At 48.9% G+C, this 11,319-nt stretch overlaps 1 protein-coding gene and 1 pseudogene across 2 annotated transcripts in view; both read left to right on the top strand.

The window, feature by feature from the left end:
- Positions 1-109: 109 nt before the first annotated feature.
- On the top strand, positions 110-2,077 carry LOC103750042 (annotated as a pseudogene).
- Positions 2,078-2,891: 814 nt separating this feature from the next.
- Spred2 (sprouty related EVH1 domain containing 2) overlaps positions 2,892-11,319 on the top strand; it is a 112,313-nt gene continuing 103,885 nt past the window's right edge. Inside the window, exon 1 of one of the 2 annotated variants that reach the window (XM_029554589.1) lies at positions 2,892-3,727. Coding sequence is in view for 1 of the 2 variants with exons in the window: in XM_008852587.3 (XP_008850809.1) it covers positions 3,702-3,727 (26 nt within the window). In the remaining variant the exon portion in view is untranslated. The remainder of the gene's footprint in view (positions 3,728-11,319) is intronic. The other variant, XM_008852587.3, reaches the window with a different exon arrangement.

Raw genomic sequence — 11,319 nt, 5'->3', positions numbered from 1 at the left:
AAAATTTTATTCAACACTGAATGTTCTGTAAACATCTTATTTAATCCACAGAAAGTGAAAAAAAAAAAAAAAAAAAAAAAAAAAGACTGCTTTCCCAGGCAGCTGCCAAAAATGGCAGAGAAGCAAGTTCTCCTGCTGGATGACCTAGGTCATCTTCTGGGTTGCCTGGCAGTCACTGTGACCAAGCAGGTATTGCTGGGCTGGAAGATGGTGGTTGTGGGCTATAAGGGCATCAACATTTCTGGCAATTTCTACAGAAACATGCTAGAGTAGCTGGCCTTTCTTCTAAAGTGAACACCAACCTTTCCTGTGGCCCCTACCACTTCCAGACCCGGAGCTGCATCTTTTGGCCCACTGTGCAAGGCATGCTGCCCCATAAGACCAAGCTAGGCCAGGCTGCCCTGGAATGCCTCAGAGTATTTGACAGGATGTCTAAGACGAGAAACAGCAGATGGTGGTCCCTGCCTCCCTCCGTTGTGCATCTGACACCTACCTGAAAGTTTGCTTACCTAAGGTGTTTGGTTCATGAGGTCAGCTGGAAGTACCAGGCTGTGATAGCCACCCTGGAGGTGAAGCAGAAGGCCAAGATCCACTACTGGAAGAAGCAACTCAACTCATGAGGCTACAGAAACAAGCAGAAAAGAACAGAGAGAAGAAAGTCATCAAGTTCAGAGTCCTCAAGACCAATGGACTCCTGACTGATGGGCTGTTTATGCTTAAAAATAAGGGTGTTTATGCTTAAAAAAAGAGTGCAGTCATGTTCATCAGAGAGCCAATATTTGGCTGGGTTCTCCTCAAGTCTCCCCATATAGTCTTTAACAAGTTCCAGCTTGAGTTTTCAGATACAGGCAGAAATGATGCCCTTCCATGTAGTGTACATCCATAGAGTTTTCAAAGTCAAAGGCTTTGGTCAAGGCAAATGTCTTACTTTGTGTCCCTGTGCATGCATGCACACAGAAGTTAATCTTGGGTATTGTTCTCAGGAGCCATCCCTTGTTTTTTAAGGCAGGGTCTCTCACTGGGACCAGGAACTTGCCAATTAGATAATATTGGGTGACTAGTAAGCCCTAGGGATCTGCCTGACTCTGCCTTTCCAACACCCCGATTACAAAGGCAGGCCACCATGAAGAGCTTTTTGGGGGGCGAGGGGCAGGCTGGCCGGCCTCAAACTCAAAGACCCACCAGTGCCAGATTAAAGACCTGTACCATCGCAAGCCTTTTTTTTTTTTTTTAAATTAAATGTGGGTGCTGAAGACACAGTGCTTGCCAAGCACTATACCGACTGAGCTATCTTCCCAGCCCTGAATGTCTCATTCTCAATGGCCTCAAAATGTGGAAAAAGCAAGGCTGGTTTTGTCATTCCTGTGAAAGTTGAAGAACTCAAAGAAGCCTCAGTTTCAGGGCCTCAGGTCTGCTGAGACAAAACCAAAACTCAGATATCCCATGCAGTCTGGGGCCTTCACCAATATTCATCACTAGCAACAGAATCAAAAGTGATGAGCCCCAAACTATGTCCACAAAGATCATGGTTGTATAAGGCATGAAACCACCAATTTCTACCAGACTCAAGGCAAAACTTTTGTTTTCGGAGCCCTGTGCCTCTCTCCCTATGCATTTGCCTTTAAGAGATTGTTTTTGTTTTTGTTTTGTGTGTGGGTTTTCTGTTGTTGTTACTGCTATTGTCTTGTGACACGAGGTCTCACTATGTAGCCCTGACTGGTCTAGAACTATGTAGACCAGGCTGGCCTAAAACACACACCTGCCTTCTTTGCCTCATGAATGCTGGAATTACAAACTTGAGCCACCATGCCTAGCTGGTTTTCTTTTTGTGGTTTTGATTTGTTTGAGGCAGGGTATTGCTATATAGACCTGGCTGGCCTAGAATTCCTGTGTAGACTGGGCCTTGAACTTGTGTCCATCCTCCTGCCTCAGCCTTAGTGCTTGGGCCACCCAATCCAGTATTTTTATATTTTTGAGGCAAATATTTAATCTTCTAGTTTGTTTAGTAGTTCCTATTTAGTTAAAAATCTCTGAGTTGTCTCTCATGGCACACTCTATCAAGCTTGGGGAGCAGGAAGGGCTCCCTGGAAGGATTCCAAAAGGAAATACCCAACGCTATGTAATTGGTGGAACCCAGATCGAAGGAAAACTTGGGAGTCCCCTGTTCAAAAATGATAAAGGATTTCAAGACCACAAGCCCAGAGCTTAAAGCCAAGCATAAATCCTATCTAAATGCACAAGCTGAATGCCCTACCCACTGTCCAGGTGGTGCTTGAGACCACTCAGAAAACCTAGGCTAAGGCAGGAAAAGTCATTTAAAGATGAGCTGGGGACGGAGAGTTCCTGTCTCTTCTTTGCCAAAACCCACAAGAGCATTCATTATCTCTGCCTGAGTAACTATGGACTCAAGAACTTGAGACAAGGGACGTCCTTCCCCAATAGGTGAGAGACTCCTGGGTACTTTAAGACATGTATTTGGTGTTACCTTTTAATTCTACTTCTGTTGAATGCAAAAGTTTCTTGGTTGTGTCTGATGTACCTTTTGTTGTTCTGTGTACAAGTTATGATTCTTTTAAAAAATGTCCGCTGTAGCTGTGCATGGTAGTGCATGCCTGTAATCCCAGTGCTTGGAAGGCTGCAACCAGCGACATTGCCAAGTTCGAGGCAATTCTGGAAAAAAAAGGCTAGAAAAGTACCTGTTCTATTGACAAAAAGGTCGAAGATTCACGTGAAACTGAACGTCCACAGCCATTCAGAACTTCGGCCAAGTCCGACGCCCTCTACGCTCCCTTTCTAACTGGGGTGGGGAGTGGAGCCGCGGCCACCTGCGCCGCCCCCACCCAGCACCCGTGGCGATCTGGGTCCCCGCAGCCGAAGGGTTCTGCAGCATCTTAACTCCTCCCCGTCCCCGCCCCCTCCCTCGATTTTCAACCCGAAGCTTTGGAAGGAGGGAGGGGACAAAACAGGAGCCAGATGTGCTCTAGTCCCAGGCTCCCGCCCCCACTCTCTTCTTGGACCTCCGAAAACCCGGAGCCCTGGAGACAAGGATTCGGAGCCAGGCAGACGCAGCACCTACCACGCCGCTCCCCGGGGACGGGCAGCGGGAGGGAGGCGGGGTGAGCAGGGCATGCTCAGTAGGCGGGACGAAGTGTTGTGTGTGTGTGTTTTTTTTCCTCTCTCTCTCTCTCTTTTTTTCCGGTCGCAAGTAGGAAGCTTTTTGCACTCCACCACCTCTGGCCGCTGGGAAGACGTCATCGCTTCCGCCCTACTTCCTCCTCCTGTTGGCGGCGCTGAGAATCCAATATGGAGTAAATCGGTGGAGTGCGGAGATGGGGCTCGGACGGGGCGCCCTGCACCGCCGCCCAGGCGCAGCTCCTCTGACCGCCGACCGCTCCCCGGAAGCCTGAGCGCCGGGCCCCGAGGGCGCCCCGGGCCCACGCCTGCCCGCGGCAGTGCCTGCCGCCTGGAGCGCCGGTCCCGTGCTCTCCCCGGGGTCCGCTTCCCAAATCGCGCCCGTGCGCCGGCCGCCGCTCCACGGAGCTCGCGCGACGTCCCTCCCCGACCTCGCCCTGCGCTGAGGCGCCCCCAGTCTCCAGCTCCCCTCCGCACCAAATCGGGAGATGTGAGGAAGGGCGAGCGCACAGGAAGATGAAGGGAGCCAGGCTGCCCGCCGCGGGACAGGCGTCTAGGTGAACAAGAAGATGACCGAAGAAACACACCCGGACGAGTAAGTAGCCGCGGGCGGACCGGGCGCCGGGCCGGCGGGACTCGGGCGAACTCGCGAAGCGCCGGGGCTCGGCGTGCTGTCCCGGCTGCGCGAGGCTCCGCCGGCCTGAGGAGTGGTCGCGGCCGGTAAGGGCGCGCTGGTGACCTCAGGGCGATCTCCGTGCCTGCGGCCGCGCGGAAACCCAGCGCCCGGGGCTGAGTAGTCCCGGGGTTCCCGGGGCCGCGGGCTCGAGTGCGTGGGGACTTGGTGACTCCTGCCCAGCTGCCCGCCCCGCAGCCCTCGCAGAGCCCTTGGGGCCCGGGCTCCGCCATGTCGTTTTCTTGAATCGTTCTCATTTGCATACCACATTTTCATTCATAAAAACACGGCGGAGCTCGGGGAGGGCGGGCTGCCGACCGGCGCGGAGTCTGTGCTCCCGGGTCCGCGCAGCAGCCGGAGCGCAGCCGCCGAGTTCCCGGCGCGGGAGTGTGCACGCGCTTGTGGACCGGCACACGCGTCCCCGGAGAGTCGGGGCGGCTCGGGGGGCGGATCCGAAGCGTGTGCGGCGAGGGCGGGAGGGAGCGCGCGGAGGAGCGCGTGTCCGCGGGCGGCCCTGGGGTGCGCGTGCTGGCGCGCGGGAGGGGGCGCTCTCAGGGCCCGCGGGGAACAAAGCTCCGGGCTCCCCGGGAGGTGCTCCCGGCTGCCCCGCGGGGTACCCGGCCTGTCACCGGCTCCCTGCGGGATGGCAGCGGCCTCCCGCCTCCGAGCCGCGGGAAGGGCTCCAGTTCGAGGCGCGGGGCTCGCGGGTCCCGGCGCAGCGGGTCCTCCGCCGGGGTCCGAGCGGCTCTGCTCCGCCCTGGCCGCTGCTGCTCGGTGGCTGTGCCCGCCACCAGCCGCTTTTTTTTTTTTTTTTTTTTTTTTTGTGAATAAGACGGTCTCCTTTATTGTCACATGATATCCCTCCTCCCCTGCACATTCATAAATCTTGAGCCCGCTGGGCTCCTTTCATTCAGAGCTGCCATTAGCCAAGGTAACGGCGGCGCCCGCCCGGGCTCCGGAGCGGTGAGCAGCGTCTACCCGGAGGGAGGGAGAAGGGGGCGGCCGCCGCCGGCTCCCGGGGCTCTGGCTTTCACCCCTGCCCGCCCCCCTCCAGCATTGACACTGCGGATAGGGGAAGTGACTCAGGGCTGGGCGGCCCGAGGCTTAAAGATATCTTGTAGCAGGTGGCACTGTGCTCCACCGTTAAAAATCTCACATTTTTTCTTTTCCGTATTGGAGATGGAACCCTAGCACATCCAAACAGTCTCAGTCTCTCTCTCTCTCTCTCTCTCTCTCTCTCTCTCTCTCTCTCTCTCTCTCTCTCTCTCCCCCCCCCTTTCCTCTTCTGTGACACACCCCTCTCCCAGGAGGGTATCACAGCGCATGTCTCTCTCTCTCTCTCTCTCTCTCTCTCTCTCTCTCTCCCCCCCCCATTATCCTGATCTGTCAGACACCTGTCCCTGAGGAGGATCTCACCGCATGTGTTGGTCTATTTTAGACGTTTTGCTTCGCTTTCTATACCTATTGTTTAAACTATAAAGCCGGGAGTGGGGGGAGGGAAGGTTGGGGGTTTTGATGCTGAAATACGGAGGGAAAGGAATACCTGCTAAGCCTTGTCCCTTTTCCAGCTAGGCCAGTAAACAGTTCTCTTTCTGGGTCCCTGTTTGTGTCTGCCCTGAAAGTCGCAGTAGCAGTAAAAACAGTGAGGCTTTGGCCTTGGAGATTCTTGGAGAGATTTGCCCACTATGCAGTAGGTTCCTTGGCTCAGTGCACTGGGAGTGCAGGTCTGGGCTGGGCCGGTTTACAGCAGCCTGGCAGTCTTGCATCCTACTCCATTTGCTAGCCAAACCAAAACGATGTCAGGTGAGATCACTAGCTTGCAATCAGTACCTCCATTCCAGTTGAAGCAAGCTAACCTCCACTGCGTGTGAAGCTGGGTGGTGTAGTCCCAGCACCAACAGTCCAAAGCAGCCTGCTTGCCGCCAGTTTGAGGCCAGTCTATGCTACATAGCTCTGGGCCAGTTTGGACTAAGCATATTTTACTACGTAGTCCTGACTGATTTGGAACTCGCCAGGTACACCAGGCTGACCTCTAATTTGAAGCAATCCTGCCTCAGCCTCCCGAGTCCCAGAATTGCAGGCTTACGCCCCTGTACCCAGCTCTGGAGTTGATGTGATGGCCTTAGTCATGCAACATAACTGCAATAGTAGTAGCTCTATATAAGTGAAATGACAGTTGTGGCTATAAACCCAATACAGATCATTAAAAAAACTTTTTAAAATTTATTATTATTGGGTATAGATGATGATGATGATGATGATGATGATGTGTGTGTGTGTGTGTGTGTATGTGTACTAGCACCCATGTGTCATGGTGCTTGGATGAAGGTCAGAGGACAACTTTGTGGAGTTGATTCTTTCCTTCCCACTTTATGTGGGTTTTAGGGCTCAAACTGAGGTTGTCCGCCTTGTGCAGCAAGTGTTTTCTTCACTGAGCCATCTCATTGGTACGAACAGGGCCCTGGTTTTGTTTTCAGACAGGGTCTCATGTAACTCAGGGTGGCCTCAAACTCAATATGCATCCAAAGCTGGCTTTGAATGCCTCTCTAATCATCTAACCTCTACCTTCTAAGCACTGGGGTTACAGGTACCACCATGCCTGACAACTTTTAGGATTGGGGTGTGTGGGTGTATGTGTGTGTGTGTGTGTGTGTGTGTGTGTGTGTGTGTTTGTGTAGGTGCCCAAGGAGGCTAGAAGGGAGCATCAGCTCCTTTGGAGCCTGAGTTACAGGTAGGTGATTGTAAGCTGCTTGATGTAGATGCTGGAATCCAAACTCCAGTCCTCTGGAAGAGCAGCAAGTGCTCTTAACCACTGAGCCATCTTTAAGGTCCCAACTTTTTTTTTATTTTACTTTATTTTTTTAGTTTGAAACAGCGCCTTACTGAGTTGTGTAGTCTGGCCTTGAGCTCATTCTGTAGTCCCGGTAGGCCTTGAACTTTAAATCTTACTGCCTCAGTCTCCTGAGTAGCAGAAATTATAAGTATGTGCCACCAGGCTTAGCTAACTGTATTAGCATTTATTATTTATTTATAATTTTGTGTACTAGTGTGTCTAAGTGGGTATATATGCCTCTGAGTGCATTATTTTGTTGTTGTTTTGACACGGGATCTTATTATACAGCCCTGGCTGGCCTAGAACTTGCTGTGTAAAACAGGCTGGCCTTGAACTTGTAGCAATTCCCCTGCTGCTTGCTCCCTGGTGCTAGGATGATAGTCCTGAGCCACCATACCCAGCTTGCATCAGCTTTTAAAAGACATTGTTTCAGTTCTGTTAAGTAGGATTTTTTGTTTTTTTATTTTATTTTATTTTATGTGTACTAGTGTATTGCCTGCATGTATGTTAGTGCACCTGTGTCGTGCAGTGCTGCGGAGGTCAGAAGAGGGCTTTGGATTCCCCTGGAACTGGAGTTAAGGATGGTTTGTAGCCACCATGTGGGTGCTGGGAATCAAACCCGGGTCCTCTGCAAGAGCAGTCAGTGCTCTTAACCAGTGAGCCATCTCTCCAGCCTCCTTTGTTTTTATTTTTGAAGACAGGGTCTTGCTATGTAGCCCTGGCTGGCCTGCTGTTCCCATGCCTGAAAATCTTTACAAGTAGAGTTCTTGATGCTGAAAACAACGTAAGTTGACTGTGCAGAACTGGAATCTTGGTCTACTCATTAGGAAAGACTGGAAGCACAGGGGAAGTACTTAAGGGATTTGTAAGCCAGGACTTGCCATTGTCACAGTTGAATGTCTCCACAAGGCCTCACAGTTAAGACTAACCTGTCTCTGCTGGTGACATTCTAGATTTGTTCTGAGGATTTCAGCAAATGCTACCTTCTAGGTGCTTTGACCAATGAAATCTGTCAGTGAAGCAGCAGGACTCCCATGGGCTGCTTTTGCCTTGGCAGTCTGCTTACATTTGTGGTTTTTTTTTTTTTCCAATGTATATTTTTTATTGAATTTTTGTGCATTTCATACAATACTTAATCATATTAAGCCCCCTTCTCATCTGCAACCCCCATAGCCCACCCACAGGATTTCATGCATTCTGTCATATATGTTAAGGCCTATCGTATCAACACTTGTGCACCCAGGTGTCCCTTGGTGTGAGTTCATCCACTGGAGCCTATTCAGCCTATCCAGCATCAGAGTCTTATATAACTCAGACTAGCCATGAACTTACTTTGTAACTGAGGATGGACTCCTGATCCTCTTGCATCAAACTTGTGAGTGTTAGTTAGGCTTACAGGTGTGAGCCACCGTTCCAGTTTCCTCTTTGTCTTCTACATGTGAATTCTGCTCAGTTCTCTAGTCAGCTCTGAGCTGGAGCTTTTGGGAGATTCTCCTTGACCTTTCCCATCCCACCTACACTCAGAGGTTGAACTTGATGGCTGCAGTATTCTTCCTCCTATACTGCCAGGCAGTCCTCACCATGGAGAACTAGGCTTCTCCCCAGCTAGATTCTGCAGCAGAATTGGGGTTTTTAGGATTCAGGGTTGCTGCTTAGTAATTTTACTGCTTAATTTCCAGGTTGTTGGCCCAGTACCATTGAGGACAATTGTCGTTGCTTAATAAACGTGTATTGAAGAAACTAATAGTTCTAATTGTTTCAGAATGCTGTTTGGGGTCTGGGGAAATGGCTCAATAGGTAAAGCACTTGCCACCCAAGTGTTAGTACCCGAGTTCAAATCTCTAGAACCCACATAAAGCCAGATGTAGTAGTGTGCATTGGTAATCTCAGTGCTCCTGTTACAAGATGGGAGGCAGACACAGTAACCCCCAGAAACTCATGGGGCAGCTAGCCTGGCACATGCAGCAGCCCAAAAGGGAAAAGAGTCCCTATCTCAGGAAAGGTGGAAGGCAAGGATCAACACCCAAGGATGTCTTCCGATTTCTGCACAGGCACCTTGGCCCACTTAGGCAACACATGCCATACACACAAACACTGTTTTGTTCCTGTAGATTAATGCAGTTTTTATAATTTGGTTAACTTAGGGTATATGTAAGCCTCCCTCTGAGCAACTCAACCATGCTCTGAGGAAACCCTTAGTGTGGACCTGAGTTTGGAACTCAGTGGGCCTGAGTTTTAGTGGACCTGAGTTTGGAACTACCTGGAGGTTGTAGTCTGTCACAGCAACCCCACATTGCTCTCATGCCAGTTGTTAAGGTCAGAACTGGAAAGTAGAAGTTTACTGATTCTTTTTTTGATTGATTGATTAATTGATTGATTGATTTTTGGAGATGGGGTCTCACTGTCTTTCCCAGGCTGGCATTGAACTCTTGGATTCAAGCAATCCTCTTGCCTCTACATCCCAGGTAGCCTGGGCGATGACGTGGCATTGCTGGCTTCACTCACTTCGGGCTTAGAAGTGTATCTCTAGAATAGTAAGGCAGGGCCTGTGTTTCTGCCCCTGCAGGGATGTCTGTGGAAATCATAATATTAACAATTTGCAGTAGCTGCAGGATTCTGGTGGAGTCTTCACACTTGACGTTGGAGACAGCTGTGCTGCTGAACGCCAATATTGGCATAGCTCCTACATTACTGACTGAACACAAATATACTCTAACAGCAGACTCCTCAGAAATGGAGCAAGATATACTGGAGGCAGAGAAGGAGGTTTTGGTGTATGTAGCTTTTTGTTTTGGCTGATTTTCTCTGAAGGAAATCCAACTGACTTTAAGACCCTGTCATATTGATACTTGTTAATTTATTCTTAGAAATATTTCTTTTTTAATCTATATTTAAAGCTAAAACACTGATGATTGTTAGGCATTTTCTAGGGCTTCTAGTCACCTTGAAATAGAAGGAATATTTTGCACTGATGCATACAGTGCCCAGTAGAGAAAAATGTGCATGTTGTTTATTTATTCTTTCAAAATTTCACGTACATACGTATGTATATGTGCTTTGATCAGATAAGTCCCCCCTCTCATCCTCTTATACCCTTCTCCCCACTGAACCTTTTCTCCCTCCTTACTTTCCTGTTTTTTTCCTTTGTGACCCACTGCATTTAATTAGGGTTGTTTGCATGAGCGTGGGTGGGGGCAAGATGTGTTTTCTCTGTTCTCACCTTGAGTAGGTGTCAGATAGTTACAGGCCTGACAGGCCTCCTGGGTCACCGGGAAGGAATCAGGCTAGAATTAATAAAATACTTGATACTGACTAACAAAAGAGTCCACCTGATTAAGTGCCAACTGTTTTATAGCCCTTCATTTCCCTTCCTCAGGAGATCTTTATTAAATATGCGCTCACATGTGGCGTGTTGCACACATGGCTATCAAATAGTGCTAACTTAATGATAATTCAAGGTAGCTGACCAAAATCCAAACTTTCTGTTTACTTGTGCTTAGAAGGTAAAGGCATAATTTTGACTTTCTCTTAGCATGTAGTGCTTTCTATTGAAGATAGTAGAACAAACACAGGCAGCTTCTAAAACGTAGGGCTGCAGCCTGCCCCTCTGTGTATGCAATAATGATTTTTTCAAACATGATTGGTTTTGTTCTTAGTTATAGTCCCCATGGTCCATTCATAAATACGTAAGTTTCACTAGGTTATGTTTGAATTATCTTTCCATTATTCATGTGGTAATAAATGTCTTTGTGTTTGTGATTTTTCTTTTCCTGTGTATAACTTTGGTCCTGGCCGCCAGCGCTGATGGCTCAGATAAGCTCAGTTGGATTTACTTTTGCATTCCTCCATGACTGCAGGTGCACAGTGAACGTCTGCCTATGGTGTGGGAAGAACTTACTGATCCTGATATCAGTGGCCTCGCAGAGTGCTGCGCATATTAGTAGGCTTTCTGCAAACATATATTGATGGAAGTAAATACTTATTCATTGAAAAAATAATTTCACCTTACATAAACATTTAATCATTATTAACTTCATTTTTACATTCTAAAAGGATTATGAAGTAATCTTTTATTTTTCTTCCTCTTTCCCTTTTTCTTTATTTTTGAGACAGTCTCACGTAGCTCAGGCTGGCCCGGGAATTGCCATGTAGCCAAAGATTATTTTGAACTCCTGATTGTTCTGTTTAACACCCTACCCCCCTCCACACCAGTGCTGAAATTAAAGGTATGAACCCCCCACCTCCAGCCTAAGAATATTTGTTTTCAAAACTACCAAAGGGGACGCTGCTGTGGCGGTAACAGAATAAATACGGGCTGTGGAATGGGACCCTGCCTCTGTCCTGTCCTGGTAAGCTCTAAGTTGCATGCATAGGTTCATTCAGCTGAGCTGGTCCACGCCAGGCTCAAAGTAGAAGGTGCGGAACCCCCCACTTGGAGCTTGTGAAAAGAGAATTATAGCCTCGAAGTCATGTTCTGTTTCCACTGCATTCTTGTGCTGCCCTGGCAGAATCCTCTGGAATTGCACCTTCATTTTGTACTGTAGTGTCAGTGATGTCCAGCCATCAGCCTCTTTGTTTTGTCTTTTCTTTTTTTTTTTTTTTTTTTTTTTTTTTTGTTTTGGTTTTTTTTTTACTTTTTGTTTTTTTTTTTATATGCCAAATGTGTGGGGTGCTTGGGGAG

Source organism: Nannospalax galili, unplaced genomic scaffold, assembly GCF_000622305.1.
Source record: "Nannospalax galili isolate Female #2095 unplaced genomic scaffold, S.galili_v1.0 scaffold1650, whole genome shotgun sequence".
NCBI classification, from domain to species: Eukaryota; Metazoa; Chordata; class Mammalia; order Rodentia; family Spalacidae; genus Nannospalax; species Nannospalax galili.
Note: the sequence above shows the minus strand (reverse complement) of the source record. Positions and strands in the feature narration are given on the sequence as shown.